The following is a 24,010-nucleotide window of genomic DNA, read 5'->3' as shown; positions in this document are numbered from 1 at the left end:
TCGTATTTATTTACGATCAAATCAAATACCTTTTTTCATCATTTATTTTCATTTGGAATAATGAAAACAAATATGGGACACAAGATAGTAAAACATTCCCATCACATGACTACTGCCTCAGATTTTACATAATTTTAATTATGACAAAATGAAAGGCTTATACGTGTGATTTTATACAAGTAAACATTTATATATTTTTAGCAAAGAAATGAAATGGTTAACTGAATTTAAAAAGCTGTGTACATACATATCCACAAAGTGCGTTAAAAGTAAACTCCCTGAATTTCAGGATCCCAAACACGAATAAAACAATCATAATTAACATTTACATGAAAAGAACACATTGTTTGTTGCCAATATGTACAAGATGATGGCGACTCACATGGGCCAACCAAGTTCATTTGGGTTAACTTACTCCTTTTACGCACTGATCCGTTTAAAATGTCCTCCAGCTCATTTTTAAGTTGACAGCTTTATAGTCATTTTCTTACAATAGCCTATAGAATAATTATGCTTTTCGTTTGATGGTTAATAACGAGTTGAACATTCAATCAATATAGTGGTAAGATCTAATTATTTTTAGTTTTCAAATGCTTTGCCTAAAATAATTGTTTCCTCCAATCCTGTCTCTCAAACCTAGACCCGTTTTTATTACATGTGCCAGTTTTTATGCCTACTGGTCATTTGCTTTATAAAGTTGGTTTCGAAGTCATTGAAATAACAGCCTTCAGGGCTCGTCATGAGGAGATGGGTCCTTGATCGTGATTCTGGGGTTTACCCCGTCTAAAATGAGTTCTGGGGACTCGGACCTGGGGGTCTCCAGGTTACTGGTGTCGGTGTCACTGTCGCTTCCCTTTTTGCCTTCTCCACCACCGGCAGTGTGGGTTTTAATGTGCTTGCTCAAATGGTCGCTCCTCATAAAGCGCTTGTTGCATACTGGGCAAGCAAACCTTTTCTCACCGGTGTGGGTACGGAGGTGTCTCTGAAGTTCATCTGATCTTGTAAACCTTTTGCCACAAAAAAGCCAATTGCAGACAAAGGGCCGCTCGCCAGTATGCCATCGCAAATGGGCTTTAAGGTGAGAGGTTTTGCCATACACCTTACCGCAGCCAGGAATGTGACAACTGTGAAGTCCTTTCCTCCGTAGGCTGGCCCCTGCAGGCCCGAGCCGCTCAGCCTCCTGACAGTTCGGACAGTCGCACGTGGCTCTGCCGGAGTACCTCCTGGATGACCTTGAGGAACCAGAACTGGAACCTGAAATCATAGCGTTGGCGGCAGAGGCGTCCGTGTATGATGGAATGACTGTTTTGAATCCCTCTTGTGTTAACAGGTGTTGGCTAGTTGATAGGAGATGAGATGCCGTGGGACTTATACCGGTTGAGCTGAATGCGGAGTGTGTCAAAGTGGAGAAGTCAGGGTTATAGCCACTGAGCTGAGAGTGTATGGCTTGGGGGGTCCCGGAATGTAGGGAGGTCTGCAGTGAGCCTGCAGGGTTCTGGACCTCGAGCCATGAGCCAGGGTTGGTGTGAACGTCCCACCACGCGGACGCTCCGTTCGTAACATCGCCCGAGATGGTTGAATGGAAACCAGACTTGTACCACGACTCATACGGATGTGCCATCCCTACCCTAGGATACAGGGTTTCTGCTGAGGAGTGGACTTTGGAGATGAAGGCGGATTGCCCAGACTCTTGGGACGAAATGCTCGCTGAGTTGGAAAACAGACTGCTGTACTCTGTGGAAAACGCAGAGGAGGTCGGGGAGGTGGAGGCTAAGCAGAACGCGCTGTTGCCTGTGCCAGTAGTTGATGTAAGTCCGGTCGATCCGCGGCTTGTTGCTACAGTGAATCCAGGGAGACTGGATCCCAAGTTGCAACTAGAGGATCTTTTCCAAGGATGAAATCCGCCTTTTGAAAACGCACTGGAATCAGGTAGAGTGGTAAGGGGACTGGTATTGCCAATTTTGTTACAAGTAGCAGCCAGCATAGCTAGAGGGGTAGTTCCAAATCGTGGTTCTTCCTGTAAAGAGATGAATATCTGTACTTTAGAACATTGCAAGCAATGTAAATAATATAGCCTACATGTATTTGATAGAAGTATAATTTGCGTCTGCCTATGTGATCACCAACCGTTCGGTTGTCATGCTTGTTTGGATAGCAATTATTGCATAGGCTACAAAATGATTTACCGTAATAATGGATAAAAAATAAATGTATTGAAAATGTTTATTCATAAAGAGTGTATCAAAATGTGACCCAAATATCCACTGAACCAAATAAACAGCCACATTCATCGAGGGTATACAGTAATGTCACTCAGTTTACTGCGTGTCTCGAAAGTTTGCTCACAATGTTGGGTATAGCCTATTATGAAAGTTGGCAAAAGCTACAATTCTTTTGATTGAGGAAAGTGGTCTATAAACCGATATGAGTCACGATGTACAACATATAAACAAGCAGTTTCAATACCTATAAACAACAAAGCTGAAGGATAAAACAACATTGACCACAAACTTTTTAGAAAGCGACAAAGTATAAAGCCTACTTTCACGCATGTTTTACGCATTGAATTGAAAACTAATATTTTGTCGCCTTACCCCAAGTATAGACGTAGCCATATCCAGGGTCTTTGCTATGTTGAATTGGTCACAATTCTGCAATAGTGTACTTTTCCAATTCGACTCAGGCACTGTGCTTTTTCGTAGCCACACGATTTCTCTCTTGGCTCGGAGCTCCTACACTACCTAGTTGTAGAGAGCGCGTTCTTTGAAGTACAGCTGGCAAGAGCAAGCAGCCAATCTAAGTGCTGGATTATTGGCAAGGGGGCGATGTCAGCCAATGAGAGATTCGGCTAAGGACAGAAACGCTAAAAGATTCACGTCAATCAATAACTATTGTGCGGCTCTGACTGTCAAGCAAGACACGATGTGGTGTTTTTATACATTTTAAGTATTCTCTCATCAAGGCTCAATGTGTCCTTTCATTGTAGAATCGAGCTCATTTTGGTGTAAACCAGTCCTCTGAAAGAGGTAAGCATTTGATATTATATATTTTATTTAGATGACGCACTCGGTTGCATTTCCTAAAGCTTTCTGACAAATTGTCTTGTTTTATTTCAACTGCAGCTTCTTCTTGAAATAGTTTTCTCTAATTGCATATTATTGTGAGGTATACTGTTCTGATGTAAGCTATAGCTGCCACTGGCATTTATCCCTCCTGGAGTCCCAAAAAATGTTTTATGTTACATGACATGACATAAGGGGATTGGTGATTATTGAAAAAATATCTAGGCCTATAAGAATTGCGGTGCCTTCATATTTGTCAAAACTAAAGCTGTCATGCACTTTCAGGAATGGAAACGTCTTCATTTGCAGGGCATGATGTGCTTGCTCACAGCGTCCATGGACATGAATTTAATAAGCAGAAGTTCCCGTACTCTCACCAGGAGGCCAGAAAATACAATAAGCTGACCCATTATCACTGAATAATGGCTGACTGAAGTGAAGACGCTTGCAATACAAGGTATGTCATTCTACAGGTGAATTATCTTAATGTTTCCATCGGCTCAAGCGGTGTTGCCAGGTGTGCGTGAAAGAGAGCATCGTGGACTTGTTTGTAAACTGTGTGTGTACGTGCGTGAGCGTAAAGCGCCAGTATGCCTGCCGGTCTGTGCCAATTTACGCGTGTATGTTGAGTGTGTGCGGGGGGATTTTTGGTCAATTAAAAAGTGACAATTAACTTGATGAGTGGTTGGTGTTCTGAAGGGTTACAGCCTGTAAACTGTACTAAAATACAATTATTTGAAAAGATATTGCAGACGTTCTCATAATAATCACATGAGATGTTGTTTCCCTCATGTCAGCCTGGCGAATGGATTTCATTCAACGATACAGGCTGATTTCATATGGCACAATGAAACCATAGAGCATTGCACACTAAATATTTAGGCTAACTAAATATAACGTTTGGAGATACAATTGAATCATAGAAACCCCATGGGGAGCTCATCAACGTTAACCTTTTTTTCCGCCAAATGACTATAGTTTTTTTCTTCCTCTAGATAATTTTTTTTAAAGATCACAATGCAATATATGTCAACGTGTTTCACAGCTTGTTAAACATTTAGGGGTAATGACATAATGTAACAATGGCCTGCTTTGGTGTGAATCATCATCCCTTTAAAAGTTAAAGCAATTTTCCAGAGAAAGGCTTCACTGAAAGCTGTGCATTACAGTATTCAAAACGGGCAAATAATGCTCCATTATAGCGCTTGAATGCTGCCAGTCAGGCAAGCGCAATTTGTTCAAAGGCTCTCTCTGCTTTAAATCCCCACCTTTAGAGAGGTGAATATAAAACAATTTCATCAAATCCATCGAACGGAGCCAAGAAAATTGCTTCATTTTTTTGCAATCATGGCAATTTGAATGGAGTGCTATTAGCACTATCAAATGTAGATTCTGCATAAACAAATTTGATTGTAATGCCAAAGTAGCTCGAACAGCGTGAGTTTCTGATAAGATGTGTCTGAGCATGTAAGAATTCATTTCTCTTACTGTTTTTGGCATTTTTGTAATTACAATTCGAAATCTTTTGTCTGGTGTAATGCACTTTTGGTTAAAATAAGGCCCATGTCATTATTGTTGATTATCTGTTGTTGATGTTCTATATATAATCATATTCTGGTGTTATCTAGATCTTTATACTGGATTTCTATTTTTGTCTGTAAATAAAAGAGGAATCATTTATCACCGAGCGAGGGGAAGATAATGCCTTCGATGGAGTACTTGCTTTTAATTAGAGTGATTATTCCCACATTATTCAACATCTAACTGATTATTGAAACACTTATATTATGAAGTCGTAAGGTAATGTATAACGAACAAAAAAAACTTTAGCGGTGTAGGCAGATAGGGACACCAGAGCACTAAAACAACGATTATGTTTCAAAATGACAGCTGTTGTCAAAATGTTTGATCACATGAGTGCCAATACTCATTTTGAAACAGTGTTAGACTATTTACTAATTTTGAATGGCGTTGCACATGTACCTGAGTTTGGAATTTTATACAATTTCATGTAGGCCTACCATAATAAAGATGTGATAGCCTGTCAATGTGCGTAATGGTTGGTACCGAATGCCAGCATCCTTGAAGAAATCTTGTCCTGAAAAATATTTTAACAGTGTCATTCAAATGAGAATTTGAATCTCGCATGCAGGACTCCATCCGAAAGCACTTTTCTGTGGCAATTAGGAGCCTATTACAAGTCATTAGATTGATCAATGTACCTTAAACAATGAAAATGATTTATTTGGTAGAACAAAACGTTGTGCATCTATTGTGGTGAGGCTAAGTGACGCTGCATCGATCAAGGCGTTCAACAACAAAAGATACATGATTAATCCAAACCTATTCATTTAAATTATTGGTACAAAAGGCATTTGATTGCCTCAAATCTATATTATTAGAGGCTCATTTTATGCATGTTAAACGATGCAGGGGGCTGGATTATAGCAATATTTCTGGTTAGTCCCTGCACGGATTAATTTCCTTAGGCCTTGAGGGAAGTTTATTTGTGGACAATTAACTAATCGGTGTAATCTCATGGTCGGGATTGTTGGAAATCCACAGGCCTACAGCTGTTTCTGTCCAAGGGATGAAACAGTTTAGGGGCAATGATGCCTTGCTTCAATTCTAAGTAGTTTTACATGTTCATTTATATAATTATCTTAAAACAGGTGTATGAAAGTTTAAAAAATATATATATAGAGAGAGATTTATTTTTTATTTTTTAAGTAGCATACAAGCAGATAAAGATGGTGGTGTTTTGGGTCATACTGGTGGTAGCCTACTTCATTTTTATGTAGAAAACGTTATTTTCTCATAAACTCGTGTTATTTTTATCTTGTAAAATCTATATCAAGATGTACAGTAGGCCTATCTCCTTTTATATGATTTTAGACTAACGCACCAGATCGTCGAAGTGAGTAGGCTATTTGCATATGAAAAGACTTGCATGCCATATCGTTCGCCATTAATTTTGAATGTACAGTATTCAACGTGTTTCTCGTCCCCGCTCTTGCATGGTAATTATTGCTGAATGCCTTTAACATTTTCCATCCGATGTTTGTACATTTCTGGTTGTCAAGGGAAGCTTTTTTTAAAGAATATGTGGGAAAGACTGAAATTCACTATGCAATGGTGCTTAACAGGCAGATTGATATACAATCATATTCGTGTTCAGAAAAAAAACATTTATCGGGGATGGAGATAACCCTTAGGGAAAAACCAACGCTGTGGCAAGGAATAGCATAGAAGATTCGCATTGTTAAAGGAGTAGTAATCCCCCAGCTGTTTACTTGCATTGATTTAACCCTCCCTGATATGAGGTACAGCCTAACCAGCACACCCTGCCACTGTAATATTCTGTGTTAGAGACTGTCATTTTGGTTATAGGCTTGACTCTTGGGTAGTCTCCTGTAATAACTCCTGTAGTAACCTATAATGGTGTGTTGTACGTTTTAAATCAGTTGTAAGTGCATGTGTTGCAAGTCAAATGCATTGTGCCAGACAACACAGTCAGGCACATATGAAAAGTATTTACCTGTTCCAATGTATATGCGCCAATGTGTGCATACATTTTCTATGACAAAATTAAGTTTAGCTCAGCTCAAGTAGAGTAGGCCTACTAGGCCTAATATTAACAAGTGTGTGTTAAATGTAGAGACATGGGTCAGCTAGCAAGCTACCAGTGTCGTCTTTCATTTCAGGCAGAATCATGTCCTATTTTGAGAGCACGGCGTTAGTGCGGTCGACATCAGCGTGGTGTTAGCGAGACACCTATTAGATTATTGTCTCTAAATCGTGCATTTATGTTTTTTCACTATACTTTAAGCGCAGTTTTAGTAGCCAGCACAAACTGAAGAAAAGGACATGGCTCCCAAGAAGGTGTGTTTTATGTATACCACAGTAGCTCAGGCCAAAGCTGAATGTGTACCCTAGATTACATAATGCTATGAGCTCTCACTCTCAATGGACATTGTCATGTTGTTTTTGTTAGCAGAAGGGAGACGATTGACAGCAGCCACCACCACAGCTAGCAAGCTACCAGTGTCGTCTTTCATTTCAGAAGAAGGGAGACGATTGACAGCAGCCACCACCACTGATTGGACGGTTTGGGACCTTTTTAAAAATAGGAATGTTGGATTGCCCAATGTAGGGTATGTCTATAGTCTTTAAATGTAAACTGGAAATATACATTTTACTGCTTAGCAAACATAGACTATGCATTTTTAAGTACTTCATTTATTTTATGGCCCACATGAGCCAGTGTAAAGGTATTCTGGTCATTCATTGACTAGGGCAGTGGTTCCCAACCTTTTTCAGTTACTGTACCACCAGCTAAATTTTGCTCTGCCCAGAGTACCCCTGAAGTGCCTCCTCATGTGTATTTTACCAGTAGGCCAATGGTCTCATGAGTCTTCTCAAGTACCCCCTGTGGATACGTCAAGTACCCCCTGTGGATACGTCAAGTACCCCCAGGGATCCTACTTCCCCTGGTTAGGAACCCCTGGACTAGGGGTTCTCAAACTTTTTGGGTCCGGGAACCCATTTTGTCATAGCAAATTCTTCAGGGACCCCCTCATAATCAGAACACAACTCGAGTGAGATAGAAATAGCAAACAAGGAGTTTTACTAAGACTTTGGCAGTGCAGGGCTAGACAAACCAAGTCTCAGGTCCTGGGAAAGAACATTTTAAAGGCCTGGCATTGGAGATATTTTGTGTGTGTACTAATTTCCTGCATTTCTACACATTTTGTCAGTGGTAGAGAGTTTTTGTTGTTGTTGCAGCTTTAAAGCTATAATACTCTGCAATTCAACACATATACTGTAATTCTACACAGTTTTACATGAGGCAGAGAGACAGTTTTAAAGCTTAAATTACTGTGCATGTATGGGGAATACAAGAAGTGTTGAGTTAAAACATTTATAATTGGTGGAGTACTGTGAATGCCAATATCCCTGTGAGCCTCCCAGGCCCATGTTGCCCGTAGTTAAAGTCCCAATACAGCCATTTTTATCTCAATATCAATCATTTCTGAGTAACTATTAAGTACCTTACTGTGATTGTTTTCAATTAAAATGGTAAAAAAATACACAAAAATAGCTAGCTTCTTACCAAAGAGCAATTTTTCAAGCAAAAGTGTTTCCAGGACTGTCTGTGAGTGGTCTGAGTCTTGGTAAACCCCTGGGACCAGCGACGCTGCTAACTAGCATAGCTGGTCCTATTGTTGCAAAGAGTTATGCGATATTAGAATCTCGTTGTTTTAACCTTTGTTGTCTTCAACCTACAGTTGAAGTCGGAAGTTTACATGCACCATAGCCAAATACATTTAAACTCGGTCTTTCACAATCCCTGACATTTAATCCAAGTAAAAATTCCCTGTCTTAGGTCAGTTAGGATCACCACTTTATTTTAAGAATGTGAAATGTCAGAATAATAGTAGAGAGAATGATTTATTTCAGCTTTTATTTCTTTCATCACATTTCCAGTGGGTCAGAAGTTTACATACACTCAATTAGTATTTGGTAGCATTGGCTTTAAGTTGTTTATCTTGGGTCAAACATTTTGGGTAGCCTTCAACAAGCTTCCACAGTAAGTTTGGTGAATTTTGGCCCATTCCTCCTGACAGAGCTGGTGTAACTGAGTCAGGTTTGTAGGCCTCCTTGCTCGCACATGCTTTTTCAGTTCTGCCCACACATTTTCTATAGGATTGAGGTCAGGGCTTTGTGATGGCCACTCCAATACCTTGACTTTGTTGTCCTTAAGCCATGTTGCCACAACTTTGGAAGTATGCTTGGGGTCATTGTCCATTTGGAAGACCCATTTGCGAGCAAGCTTTAACTTCCTAACTGATGTCTTGAGATGTTGCTTCAATATATCCACATAATTTTCCTTCCATATGATGCCATCTATTTTGTGAAGTGCACCAGTCCCCCCTGCAGCAAAGCACCCCCACAACATGATGCTGCCACCCCGTGCTTCACGGTTGGGATGGTGTTCTTCGGCATGCAAGCCTCCCCCTTTTTCCTCCAAACATAACGATGGTCATTATGGCCAAACAGTTCTATTTTTGTTTCATCAGACCAGAGGACATTTCTCCAAGAAGTACGATCTTTGTCCCCATGTGCAGTTGCAAACCGTAGTCTGTCTTTTTTATGGCGGTTTTGGAGCAGTGGCTTCTTCCTTGCTGAGTGGCCTTTCAGGTAATGTCGATATACAGTGGGGAGAACAAGTATTTGATACACTGCCGATTTTGCAGGTTTTCCTACTTACAAAGCATGTAGAGGTCTGTAATTTTTATCATAGGTACACTTCAACTATGAGAGACGGAATCTAAAACAAAAATCCAGAAAATCACATTGTATGATTTTTAAGTAATTAATTTGCATTTTATTGCATGACATAAGTATTTGATACATCAGAAAAGCAGAACTTAATATTTGGTACAGAAACCTTTGTTTGCAATTACAGAGATCATACGTTTCCTGTAGTTCTTGACTAGGTTTGCACACACTGCAGCAGGGATTTTGGCCCACTCCTCCCTACAGATCTTCTCCAGATCCTTCAGGTTTCGGGGCTGTCGCTGGGCAATACGGACTTTCAGCTCCCTCCAAAGATTTTCTATTGGGTTCAGGTCTGGAGACTGGCTAGGCCACTCCAGGACCTTGAGATGCTTCTTACGGAGCCACTCCTTAGTTGCCATGGCTGTGTGCTTCGTGTCGTTGTCATGCTGGAAGACCCAGCCACGACCCATCTTCAATGCTCTTACTGAGGGAAGGAGGTTGTTGGCCAAGATCTCGCGATACATGGCCCCATCCATCCTCCCCTCAATACGGTGCAGTCGTCCTGTCCCCTTTGCAGAAAAGCATCCCCAAAGAATGATGTTTCCACCTCCATGCTTCACGGTTGGGATGGTGTTCTTGGGGTTGTACTCATACTTCTTCTTCCTCCAAACACGGCGAGTGGAGTTAGACCAAAAAGCTCTATTTTTGTCTCATCAGACCACATGACCTTCTCCCATTCCTCCTCTGGATCATCCAGATGGTCATTGGCAAACTTCAGACAGGCCTGGACATGCACTGGCTTAAGCAGGGGGACCTTGCGTGCGCTGCAGGATTTTAATCCATGACGGCGTAGTGTGTTACTAATGGTTTTCTTTGAGACTGTGGTCCCAGCTCTCTTCAGGTCATTGACCAGGTCCTGCCGTGTAGTTCTGGGCTGATCCCTCACCTTCCTCATGATCATTGATGCCCCACGAGGTGAAATCTTGCATGGAGCCCCAGACCGAGGGTGATTGACCGTCATCTTGAACTTCTTCCATTTTCTAATAATTGCGCCAACAGTTGTTTCCTTCTCACCAAGCTGCTTGCCTATTGTCCTGTAGCCCATCCCAGCCTTGTGCAGGTCTACAATTTTATCCCTGATGTCCTTACACAGCTCTCTGGTCTTGGCCATTGTGGAGAGGTTGGAATCTGTTTGATTGTGTGTGGACAGGTGTCTTTTATACAGGTAACGAGTTCAAACAGGTGCAGTTAATACAGGTAATGAGTGGAGAACAGGAGGGCTTCTTAAAGAAAAACTAACAGGTCTGTGAGAGCCGGAATTCTTACTGGTTGGTAGGTGATCAAATACTTATGTCATGCAATAAAATGCAAATTAATTATTTAAAAATCATACAATGTGATTTTCTGGATTTTTGTTTTAGATTCCGTCTCTCACAGTTGAAGTGTACCTATGATAAAAATTACAGACCTCTACATGCTTTGTAAGTAGGAAAACCTGCAAAATCGGCAGTGTATCAAATACTTGTTCTCCCCACTGTAGGACTCGTTTTACTGTGGATATAGATACTTTTGTACCTGTTTTCTCCAGCATTTTCACAAGGTCTTTTGCTGTTTTTCAGGGATTGATTTGTACTTTTCGCACCAAAGTACATTCATCTCTAGGAGACAGAACGCGTCTCCTTCCCTGAGCGGTATGATGGCTGCGTGGTCCCATGGTGTTTATACTTGCATACTATTGTTTGTACAGATGAAGGTGGTACCTTCAGGCGTTTGGAAATTGCTCCCAAGGATGAACCAGACTTGTGGAGGTCTCCAATTTTTTTCTGAGGGCTTGGCTGATTTCTTTTGATTTTCCCATGATGTCAAGCAAAGAGGCACTGAGTTTGAAGGTAGGCCTTGAAATACATCCACAGGTACACCTCCAATTGACTCAAATGATGTCAGTTAGCCTATCAGAAGCTTCTAAAGCCATGACATCATCTTCTGGAATTTTCCAAGCTGTTTAAAGGCACAGTCAACTTAGTGTATGTAAACTTCTGACCCACTGGAATTGTGATACAGTGAATTATTAGTGAAATATACTGTCTGTAAACAATTGTTGGAAAAATTACTTGTGTCATGCACAAAGTAGATGTCCTAACCGACTTGCCAAAGCTATAGTTTGTTAACAAGAAATTTGTGGAGTGGTTGAAAAACAAGTTTTAATGACTCCAACCTAAGTGTATGTAAACTTCCGACTTCAGAAAACTGAAAATTAGCTTTTATTTGCAGAGAGGTTTGGAACTCTCTTTCTTATTGGTATATTAACTAATTTTCCATCCTACCAAAACAGGCAGAAATTTCAGGCTGTGTTTTAAAACAGCTCTTTCGTTAAAAGGGCATTATCATAATTTTCACAATTTCCCAGTATTATTTCAACCTCATAGTGTGGAAATATATATAAAACACAAGACAATCTAGTTTTTGACTGAACTGGCCCTTTAAGAACATAAATTCTAGATGAATAAAATTACATTGTATTGTATTACACCCTCTAAACTTATTCCACGGATCCCTTGGCAAAAATGTATTTAATCTGCTGTTTTTAGTAATATTATTAAAACAAAATATAAATAAATAATAATGTTGACCTCACTTTAAAAAATATATATATTTTGAGATCTGGCCATAGACCCCCTGCAGTTCCTACGCGTACGGACCCCACTTTGAGAACCCCTGGACTAGTTAATTTCAGGCTCTCACTAGACTTGTGAACGCAGGAGTATGTATACCTTTCACTGTACAGTGCATGTGAACCCAAAGGTCGTGAACCCTGCACCAGTAATGTCTGGGATCACATTAGCCAAATTTAATTCAATAATTCAGAATATCAACTGACTCTTAAGTGTAATAGATTAGAATAAACAGCCACAAAAGGCTTTTGATTGATGAGTGTGTATTATAAGATTCTACCCAGATAAAAACATACAACAAAGGATACCATGCTGTCAAATCCTAAAGCCTGCCAAGCAGCAACATCTCGCTCATTATGATATTTGGCTTTTTCCTGTAATTTCCACTGTACAGGGATAGAGATGGTAGCATGTGTGTCCACTGGAAATAATCTCTCCTGTATGAAACATTAGCAAGCCTGGGGCTTCACAATGACCCCTGCCCTCACCCTGCTCCCCACCATACCTGGCAAGCACTGTTGTTCAATTGGCCTCATGCTCTGTGATGAGCTGATGAATACAAACATGAGAGATGATTGAAGCGACATGTTTTTGTCCACCACTGTAGGCAGAATAACACCAGTCTTCATTAACATTAAGGTCAAGTCATAAATATTCTTTGACTATATACAATCCCCTTTGTCTGGGGACATGGGGAAGCGCTCCGCTAATATCCTCATATGCCATTGTAAATCATAGGCAGATTGTATATTTCTGAGGATGATCTCAAACATCCTTGAAATATCTACGATGACAGATGGAACAATCCTGCGATATGTGAGGAATCCATGCTTCATCACAGCAATCTCCAGGCAATTCGAGTCTTGTAGATTTTGGAGTCTAAACCAACCAATCATTGAAATGCAGAGAGCATCAGGTGAGGGGACCAAGATAGAACTGTCCAGGATTATATTTAACTGCCTTGCCGTTATTACACTTGCATTCATTGGGTAGTCAGTGCAACCTGAAGCACTCTTGAGGTGCTTGTGCTGTGGAACAGAAACCTCTCAGTGAGCACGACATGGGGCTATGTTTGGCTGACCCCATTCAACAGCTCATATCTATCAGAAACCTAATTTTCTCCTGGATTCCAACCACAATTGATCTATTATGGGATTATCTGACCTTGTAAATGGGCTTAATGTTTTACAATCAGGACATTTATGATTTGGAAGCTCAAATGTTCAATATATTAGATTGACCTCTTTCCCATGGTGGAGATGAAATGTTCTTCCTGCCTTGCAGGCTTTGCTGAGGACTTTGAATAAACCAACATCATACCCTCAAGCCATCAGGATCCACAAACAGTTTCTGGGATGTGTTGACCTCTCTGCTGTTTTTCTTTCTAGGAAGTCAACCTTTTTCAACATACTGACAAAGAGTCAAGCTGCAGCTGAGAATTTCCCCTTCTGCACCATTGACCCAAATGAAAGCCGAGTGCCCATTCCAGATGAACGCTATGATTTCCTGTGCCAATTCCACAAGCCTGTCAGGTATGGGGTCTCACTGTTCACGTATTATTCACACTTCAGACTTGGGCTCTCTGGCAAATATGTATTGGCCACCGCAAATGTACACTACTGCAACATGAAAGACACAAACATTTTGTTGACATTGAGTTGCCAGTCCTTTACAATACATATAAGGATAACTGCAGGTTTCCATGTTATTTTGTCTTTTAAGTAAGAGGCTATAACATTTAAGTGTCAGTGGCTGGCTATCATATGTCATTATGAGCGCGGTTAGACCATCCTATTGGTTTGATGTGAGAGAGGGTCATAAATCACAGCAGGGAATTAATGTCTCTCTGTCTCTCTGGGGTTGATGGTATTGCGAAAGCGACTGTATAACATGTTCAGCACTGAGCAATGCAAAAAATATTCATTATGACTCTGCTAGGACTAATATGACATAAACCCTATCACCCTTTAGTCACAGCTCTTGTGTCTCAAACCATATATTCCAGAGTGTAGGAGCCTGATGACGAATCAAGGTATGGCACATACCTCTGTTGTCAGTAGGAGGATGATTAAGGTGTAGAACCGGTGTTGGTGTACAGGCTGCTGCTTGGTTTTTATTTCTCCTTTATCTGCATTAAGTGGGAGGGCTGATAGAACCATGGGCCCGTAGGGCTACCACTTAGTCAGCGATAGACAGCTAATGCCCCAGACATGATTTTAAAGACGTATATATATTTTCCATTGAAAACAAGAAAGTTTGATCACAGAGAATCTCCTCTGGCAGTATTGATTCATATGTAAAACCCGAGAAACACTTTCACTTTCCAAACGTTGTCCTTTTCTGTATTTTGTTGGTTATATTAGACATTAAACTGAGTTATAGAACCTCTGTTTCTTTTCCACTACACTAATCCCCACTACCTGTTCTGCAACAAGGTGCCGGCCTTCCTGAATGTGGTGGACATAGCAGGACTGGTGAAGGGAGCTCACGCTCCCCAGGGCCTGGGCAACGCCTTCCTGTCCCACATCAGTGCCTGCGATGGCATCTTCCACATGACACGTGAGTCCCACCTGCCAGGCTATAGCACACTGCATATCACTGTCTAAAATGACAGGCTTTTCATCTGGTTAGAAATGTGTCCCAATGTACATGCACTGCCCAGAATGAGGTAGTAAAGAGAACAATTACTGAAAATGTACTTCATACTTCGCTGTAGAATCTTGTTGAAAGCAGTTGGCAGAGCTTTTTACTGAGGCCTATATGGTTCTGTCTGCTGGGTTCCAAGATAAACACAATATTCAGGAATAGAGCAGATGAAGCCAGACCCAAAACTCACATTCCTATTGGGAGTTTCTCTCTGAATTGGAATCAGAGAAAAGTTAATGAAAGGGCCTGTGCCTAGTTTGGTAGACTCACTGCTCACTACTCTGTGGTTGGGAAATACAACTAGACTCAGACGGAAGTCTTTAGCGGCTTCCTGTAACCACAGATTATTGTAACTTGATCCCAAAATGACACAGTTTGATAATGGTTGGGCACAACAAAGGTAAGTAGCCTGTATGGCAAAAATACAGTACGATTAAAGAATAACGTAATAAGCAACTTCTCCTTTTGTGGCATCGATATGAGTCAGAAACATTTATTCTAGTGTCAAAATTGACTACAAAGTGTAAATATGATCATTTTGGTCATGAAGTCGGTCTTGTCCAAAACGAAGATTTGCGAGATAATTCGAAAAAAATAGTATGTCATGGAATGAATGGTACCGTAACAGTTTTCCTCGGGTTAGGTTTATTTCAATCCTGCCCACAACTGGCAGCACCCAAGTAATCATCAATTCAGACCGCAGCTGCATGCAACCCGATCGTAATGCCCATGGTCAATTTGGTTTGACATTCGATATCCCTATGGGCTAGTTAGGCACCATCAGTAAATTACGCAATGTATATGGGACAATATTTTAACATTTCAAATAGCTCCAAATTTCAATGACTTAAAAGCCTCAAATCAATTATAATTTGTAGAAATTCATATACAAATATTGAAAACATCTAAACAACTAAACGGTGTGCAACATGAAAGTATTGTTCTATTTACATCATGTCATTTATTGACGGTCCCTAACTACCCCCACAGATAGGCTATCCAAAGCCAAACCAATTTTGCCACGGTCGCACACCAGCCGGCTGAAGCTAATTGGCATAAGAAGTTGGCTAGCTTGCTAGCTAGTCTAGGATACTTCCAGACACAAGACCTGGTTAGACTGTTTCAAGTTACATAGGAGGGTGATTGACGGTAACTGTTTTGGCAGAGTGAAAGTACAAATGCTTCCCATGTTCGAACACACACACAAGAGACACCCACATCAAAGCACACCTCCAAAACCCAAATCTCGTTCTCAGTCGCATTTCCTAATGAGGCGAATTGAAACCGAGACGAAATCAGAAGGTTCAGCCTCCCCTTTAAGATATTGTTTATTGTGAAAAACTGAGTTTAAATGTATTTGGCTAAGGTGTATGTAAACTTCCGACTTCAACTGTAAGCACATATCAATTGATGCAAAACATATAAGAACATCTTGAAAATACAGGTAACTGCCAAAATAAAGGAAACACCCACATAAAGTGTCTTAATAGGGCGTTGGGCTACCATGAGCCAGAACAGATTCAATGCACCTTGGCATAGATTCTACAGGTGTCTGGAACTCTATTGGAGGGATGCGACACCATTCATCTACGTGAAATTAGATCACTTGGTGTTTTGTTGATGGTGGTGGAAAAATGCTATCTCAGGCACCGGCTCAGAATCTCCTATAAGTGTTCAATTGGGTTGAGATTTGGTGACTGAGACAGCCATGACATATGGTTTACAGATATAACCCTCTGGGAAGGTCTAACTGATGACATAAAGTCAAATAGCTTTTTAAAACAGCTGAGTCGCACAGCAGAATGGAAGCATGTTTTCTAAACGGTGTCTTGTGAGATATGGCTTGAAGTGGCAATGCTCTATTGGCCCCTAGACTGGAACCAGTGAACAAGACCAATATTAACACGGCTGCTTCTCCCTGAAGCAACCACAGACAGGGGACAGCACAGCATCACAGGAAGCCTACCTGTATCTTTAAACTGAATACCACACATTTTAGTAGTGATATAACGTCAATATAGTACATGTAAGTTAACATAATACCTGTTATAAACAGTACAACCTCACCAGAACAGCGGTTTCACAGAGACAATTGGCAAAATTGACGGTTACAACATATCCTCTGTAGGTAAATCTCACCTTGCATTACTTTCTCCTACAGAGTAAATCATTGCTAAAGCTTAGTTGTGGTTGGTCCTACAGTGGGTGGTCCTCCATTGCATCAACAAAAGCTGACAACCTCCTCTCAGACCAATTGTCTAAGGAAACGATATCCTTCCATACCCAACACACCCTTTCGTGGAAGTCATCCCGTAACCTCCACTGGATACTGTACAGTATATTTCAATGGTTTGTTTACAAGGAAAGGAGGCTGCGTTTTGACGTCCTTCTCTATATTTGAGGAGAGAAAACGAATCCCTTCCTGAGAGTTTTCTTAATCACAGGAAAAAAGAATAGCCATGTAGAGGACAAACAACAATTGGTCTGAGAGCATTGCCACCTGTTCCATACAGCAGTGTGATAACTGTTCCGTGGATGTGCTCAAATATGAAAATGTCATAAGCAACACATTTGAGATAATCATCAGAGTCTTGAGGTAGTTCTAGACATGCAGTCTCAGTCTGTCGCAAGGAGTCAGTTGAAAGGCTATTGGAAAATGGCCTCAGAAATGAAATGACACACTTATACTGTCCACATAGTAATCCCTTGCAGAGAGAACTTGGGAACAATTAGGAAAATGGCCTGTATTGTAACCCTGTCCATTTGGCCACTCTGCCTGCCACAGCCCAGTCACTAATCAGAGCTCTTTTCACAAAATGGGAAAGTCAATAGCTGCATACAATCAGTAAACAAATTCAGCTATTTTTATACGAGCCTCCATCTCCATTTTAGTAGCAGCAATTTAAATTATTCTAGCGTGTAACACTTTAATTGTGTAAGACAAAGATGATGTCAGAGGCACAAAAGAACTTCAGGCAGAGGGAGACCTATAAGTAATTTCTATGCTGCCACAGTGAGCCAGACAAGTGAGAAGTATTTTGTGGGGGTTGTTTTGCTGATGCACTCACATCTGTGTATTTACTGGGAATACAAAGGCAGTTAGTGGGCATGATAAACTGAAAGCAACAATGCTGAATTGTACCCGTGTTACAGAAATGGCCTTTCAGCTTTCACGGAATAGTTTCACTATCCCTAAAAAGTAATTTATCTGCATAAAAATTAGGGGGGGACTCAGTGAATTACAGTGAATTATAAGTGAAATAATCTGTCTGTAAACAATTGTTGGAAAAATTACTTGTGTCATGCACAAAGTAGATGTCCTAACCGACTTGCCAAAGCTATAGTTTGTTAACAATGTATGTACAGTTGAAGTCGGAAGTTTACATACACTTAGGTTGGAGTCATTAAAACTTGTTTTTCAACCACTCCACAAATTTCTTGTTAACAAACTATAGTTTTGGCAAGTCGGTTAGGACATCTACTTTGTGCATGACACAAGTCATTTTTCCAACAATTGTTTACAGACAGATTATTTCACTAATAATTCACTGTATCACAATTCCAGTGGGTCAGAAGTTTACATACACTAAGTTGACTGTGCCTTAAAACAGCTTGGAAAATTCCAGAAGATGATGTCATGGCTTTAGAAGCTTCTGATAGGCTAATTGACATAATTTGAGTCAATTGGAGGTGTCCCTGTGGATGTATTTCAAGGCCTACCTTCAAACTCAGTGTCTCTTTGCTTGACATCATGGGAAAATCAAAAGAAATCAGCCAAGACCTCCAAAAACATTTTTTGTAGACCTCCACAAGTCTGGTTCATCCTTGGGAGCAATTTCCAAACGCCTGAAGGTACCACCTTCATCTGTACAAACAATGGTACGCAAGTATAAGCACCATGGGACCATGCAGCCATCATACCGCTCGTTCTGTCCCCTAGAGATGAACGTACTTTGGTGTGAAAAGTGCAAATCAATCCCATAACAACAGCAAAGGACCTTGTGAAAATGCTGGAGAAAACATGTACAAAAGTATCTATATCCACAGTAAAATGAGTCCTATATCGACATAACCTGAAAGGTCGCTCAGCAAGGAAGAAGCCACTGCTCCGAAACCGGCATAAAAAAGACAGACTACGGTTTGCAACTGCACATGGGGACAAAGATCGTACTTCTTGGAGAAATGTCCTCTGGTCTGATGAAACAAAAATAGAACTGTTTGGCCATAATGACCATCGTTATGTTTGTAGGAAAAAGGGGGAGGCATGCAAGCTGAAGAACACCATCCCAACTGTGAAGCACAGGGCTGGCAGCATCATGTTGTGGGGGTGCTTTGCTGCAGGAGGGACTGGTACACTACACAAAATAGATGGCATCATGAGGCAGGAAAATTATGTGGATATATTGAAGCAACATCTCAAGACATCAGTCAGGAAGATAAAGCTTGGTCGCAAATGGGTCTTCCAAATGGACAATGACCCCAAGCATACTTCCAAAGTTGTGGCAAAATGGCTTAAGGACAACAAAGTCAAGGTATTGGAGTGACCATCACAAAGCCCTGACTTCAATCCTATAGAAAAGTTGTGGGCAGAACTGAAAAAGTGTGTGTGAGCAAGAAGGCCTACAAACCTGACTCAGTTACACCAGCTCTGTCAGGAGGAATGGGTCAAAATTCACCCAACTTATTGTGGGAAGGTTGTGGAAGGCTACTTGAAACGTTTGACCCAAGTTAAACTATTTAAAGGCAATGCTACCAAATACTAATTGAGTGTATGTAAACTTCTGACCCATTGGAAATGTGATGAAAGAAATAAAAGCTGAAATAAATCATTCTCTCTACTATTATTCTGACATTTTACATTCTTAAAATAAAGTGTTGATCATAACTAACCTAAGACAGTAATTTTTTACTAGGATTAAATGTCAGGAATTGTGAAAAACTGAGTTTAAATGTATTTGGCTATGGTGTATGTAAACTTTCGACTTCAACTGTATGTGCTCGCTTTTTTATAGTGACAGAAAAAATGAAGCAGATCCTCAAACCAAAACCATCTCTTTTATGTCTGTGTGTAGAAAACAGACTTTCTAAATAAGGATGAGATTATGCTGGTGCTTTTACTGTCACTTTACGACGATCTGTTTTGACATACCATTGTTGTCCCTCTGTGGACTCCTTAGAGACTAAGCTGTATGTTCCACAAGTTAACCATTAAACATTGCTGGTTTTGTTTTGCAATTATATAAATGTTTTATCTGGTGTCAGGCAGTATAGGCTGCAATATTCCAGGCACTTCTTTTATATTGCTTGATTATACAGTTGGGGTGAGCACACTTTTTCTTGTCTGGAATGGCATGTTTGTGTCTGAAAATTAGAAACGGGTTTCTCCAAACATCCTACAAAAGGCTGCTGCTCCATGGCAGAGCTAGCGCTCAACCTAAGTGAGTGTCAATAGTGTGCTTGTTAGTGCATGTACCTGTGCCTGACTGGTTGACCTGATCCTGATCAAATGAAGTGGGGGAGGTTTGGAAATCTCAGCCATACTCTACAGTAGACCAGCCGTAAAACTGAACTTTTTTACTTTTGGTTTATTCCCAGTTGCCATTATGGAAACCCTTTGTGAATGTAGGCCTACATGCAATTGTTTCCCTTGGAAACGAGGGACTAAACTACGCTAGACAATACATTTTTGACATTTTTCTCATTTTGTTTAAATGATACATTCTTGTCAGTAGTGATTTGTCCCTATATTATCAGAACTTAGAGGAAGGATGCTAGATCTTGGACAGTATAGACCACTTCCTGGTTTCAGCTTCAGCTCTACAAACACTCTACTCTACTCTATAAGAAGGAAAGCATAATTGCAGTTGATATTGTCTAAATTGAAATTCATCACTTTTCTAGCCCAACAGCTGCAAGTTGCTATAGAAATCCAGTTTGATTTAACTACACTGCCTCTGTTGTTAACCCGAAGATTCTGGAAAAGATACATTTAAATTGTGTTTTCCTTTAATAGTCAAACATTGCAGTTTTAAAATGTCTCTATCATTAACTTGTTGGTATATTGATGTGCATGGTTATGTTCTAAACCGGGGATCATCAACTAGATTCAGCCGTGGATGAGCTGATGTTGAGCGGATGTTGAGCGGATGTTGAGCGGATGTTGAGCTGATGTTGAGCGGATGTTGAGCTGATGTTGAGCGGATGTTGAGCGGATGTTGAGCGGATGTTGAGCGGATGTTGAGCTGATGTTGAGCGGATGTTGAGCTGATGTTGAGCGGATGTTGAGCGGATGTTGAGCGGATGTTGAGCGGATGTTGAGCGGATGTTGAGCGGATGTTGAGCGGATGTTGAGCTGATGTTGAGCGGATGTTGAGCGGATGTTGAGCGGATGTTGAGCGGATGTTGAGCTGATGTTGAGCTGATGTTGAGCTGATGTTGAGCGGATGTTGAGCGGATGTTGAGCTGATGTTGAGCTGATGTTGAGCGGATGTTGAGCGGATGTTGAGCTGATGTTGAGCTGATGTTGAGCGGATGTTGAGCGGATGTTGAGCGGATGTTGAGCTGATGTTGAGCGGATGTTGAGCGGATGTTGAGCTGATGTTGAGCTGATGTTGAGCGGATGTTGAGCTGATGTTGAGCTGATGTTGAGCGGATGTTGAGCTGATGTTGAGCTGATGTTGAGCGGATGTTGAGCGGATGTTGAGCGGATGTTGAGCGGATGTTGAGCTGATGTTGAGCGGATGTTCGAGGGGCCAGAAAGCAATTACAAATCATTTGTAGACTGCAAGTTGATCAAAGAGAATCTCCTCTGGCAGTCTTGAATCCCAAGCAGTCTTGAATCTCCTCTAGCAGTCACAAGAATCCCAAACAGATTTAATATTTGACTAAAACATTACCATTTCAAACCATGCCTACTTTATGCCTGTATAAACAGTGGATTTTCTTTTAACGAAACCTTCCAAAAACTATTAAGTGGCATTATGGCATCCTGAAAGCTGGTTCTATTAAATGGCCAGATTTCATAAGGGAGTAGTTTGAAGGGTAAGTGCTCCGAGTGCTTCTGCAGTGACTGGAACACTGTTGGATCCTCTTCCTGAGACACAGACACACAGACAAACTCGTTCCTGCTCACCGACTCTACTGAGTCACCTGTGTCCCTTACCAGCAAGCATGCTTCCCCACATGGCCTCATTCACATTGGTTTCATCTCCAGCTACTTATTGAAGAAAGAGGATGCTCACAGACTAGTCCCTAGTCGTTGCGTGAGCAGGTCGAAGGCAGTATCAGAAATCTTATGCTTATGAATAGTCTGTTACCAGAGTCTGATACTGTACATAGTTGTGAGTCATTCTCATCCATGTGTTTGTCTTTCTCAATGTGCGTAGCCAAAGCAGTAGTATAAACTGTAGTACATTCATCCACAAAGACTGGATTTTGTCAATCAATTGGAAAGCAGCACTTTTTCTTGGCTCTAACTCTTCTCACTTTAATTGAATGCCTTGAACACCTGCATACTACTGCGTTTAAACAAGATTCTCTTTAAACCAGCAGAAACAGGCTTAGCATAGCATGAGGAAATATTGAGAAAGTATTGAATCGGTTACAGTCATAATATAGTGTTTGCTGTCTGTAATTTGATGAATAAAAACATTGAACTTGAAACTCTGAATTTAAGAAAATGTTGATTTGAATTTAATAAAAATAAAGATGTCAACAACTCAGATACTGGTCATATTTACCCATTACATTGATTTTCTGCCAAATGATGGCAAAGGGGTCTGGGTATGAGACTGTACGCTGGCTTTCCTGTGGAGGCCCCTCTGGTGTTGGTATGGAGGGGGATCATGTGACTCACAGAGATGTTGTAGACAGGAACCTCTGGGGATGACAACTCACCCTGTTATTTCTCAGATTTTTTAACGATATTTCCTACTTCTGACATTTAGGCCCTACTAGTGTCTATGTTCCCTGGGTAATGACTGCCTGACAGAATCATCCACTGGTATTGTAAAATACTGTTTATGATGGAAAGGAAACGACCGTGATGAAAGCATAATGAATTGACAGCACCCTGTAGTGTCCTCGTAGCTAGTCACACTGCATTCACAAACATGACTGTTTAGTGGATAAGCCACAAAATGCACAGACTGGAAGTGGTTGTGTTTTGTCTTTGTTTACATTGCTGGAGAGGCACTTCATGTTGAACTAGACTCGTGTTTTGTATGTATGAGCATTTGTCACAACTTTATTGAGCAGTTATAATACAAGTTGATTTGTATTCAGTAGTCATTAGAGCATACTCCAAACTATTTCCAGTATTAAAATAAATATTACCTGAAATGGAATTGACCCCAGTCCCATTTCCAAGTGTTCTACAGATATCAAAGGATTACATCCTTTCCAGAATTGCGTTTAATCTGCAGAGCAAATAAATGATGCGTTAAGTTACGTTATTTTTATGCACGAGCACAATCATTTATTTTAGAAATGCAGCCTGTGTGTTGTTGTGTGAGGCCCTGCATTTATATGGTCTGCTGTTGTACAGAGTGATGTGATTTCCTGGAGACAGAGCGGATGCACAGCATTTTGCTCTGTTTACTGGCGAAGACCAGAATCCTCCTTGTGTTTGTGGGCTGTGTTGAGATATACTGTCACGCCGTTTAAAAGAGCATTTTGATTCTGCCAGAATGAATGAGTTTTTGTCAACCTCCACTCATCGTGGCTGACTAGACTAAAACGTCTACCCATCTTGACTGGAGATCACAGCAGCTCCAGATAACATGCTTGGTGATTGAAGGTCGAAATATTTTGAATTCTAATGGGGCTGCTGGATGAATTGCCTGAAATAGACTGTAGAATTTGTCTGCTTCCTTCTCCTGCCCCCCTTCCCTGTCCACTGTGAAAAGAAGCATTGGGAATGGCTGGGCCCGATGATCATAGAATTATTGGATGTTGATTCTAAACCCCTCAAAGAGGAGTTGCTATGGAGATCTCGTTCCAAACTGTGAAATGATTCACCGTTGAAAGGCTGGAGGGTCTGAAAGCCGTACCCATCATTGTTCAGGTGGCGGTTGGTTAGGAAATTGCTGGTGCCTGTGCAATCAGCACCGCTATGGTAGTTAAGGATCTAAAAAGGTTTGTTCTCTGAATGATGTGAGACAACAGTGATGTGCATATGATGGTTCCTTTCAATCAAGGCACCCTCAGACCCACTGGCTTGAAAGAAATGACAGAGGGAATGAACACCATTATTGTCTATCAGAGTTAATGAAATCTGGAGCCTCCCTTGTACATTAATTCTTCAGCTGCATAAATAACCAACTAGACTGAGAGGTTATCTTCCCAGTC

At 40.9% G+C, this 24,010-nt stretch overlaps 2 protein-coding genes across 5 annotated transcripts in view; one reads left to right on the top strand and one right to left on the bottom strand.

The window, feature by feature from the left end:
• Positions 1–117: 117 nt before the first annotated feature.
• LOC139538504 (transcription factor Sp9) lies at positions 118–2,743 on the bottom strand. Its single transcript, XM_071340628.1, has 2 exons — positions 2,595–2,743; positions 118–2,017 (listed from the first exon to the last, which is right to left on the bottom strand). Exons 1-2 carry the CDS (start codon positions 2,613–2,615, stop codon positions 728–730), a joined length of 1,311 nt encoding a protein of 436 aa, XP_071196729.1. The 5' UTR covers positions 2,616–2,743; the 3' UTR covers positions 118–727.
• A 157-nt stretch (positions 2,744–2,900) lies between these two features.
• The window catches only part of LOC139538500 (obg-like ATPase 1), a 71,412-nt gene continuing 50,302 nt past the window's right edge, over positions 2,901–24,010 (top strand). For 2 of the 4 annotated variants that reach the window (XR_011667746.1, XM_071340620.1), the window contains exons 1-4: positions 2,901–3,026; positions 3,348–3,519; positions 13,405–13,548; positions 14,452–14,575. Coding sequence is in view for 3 of the 4 variants with exons in the window: in XM_071340620.1 (XP_071196721.1) it covers positions 13,482–13,548; positions 14,452–14,575 (191 nt within the window). In the remaining variant the exon portion in view is untranslated. Of the gene's footprint in view, positions 3,027–3,347; positions 3,520–7,056; positions 7,170–13,404; positions 13,549–14,451; positions 14,576–24,010 lie in introns of those variants that run through there. The other 2 variants (XM_071340621.1, XM_071340625.1) reach the window with 2 other exon arrangements.

The sequence above is a fragment of the Salvelinus alpinus genome, chromosome 14 (assembly GCF_045679555.1).
Source record: "Salvelinus alpinus chromosome 14, SLU_Salpinus.1, whole genome shotgun sequence".
In the NCBI taxonomy this organism is placed as follows: Eukaryota; Metazoa; Chordata; class Actinopteri; order Salmoniformes; family Salmonidae; genus Salvelinus; species Salvelinus alpinus.
This window is presented reverse-complemented; position numbering and strand designations above follow the sequence as displayed.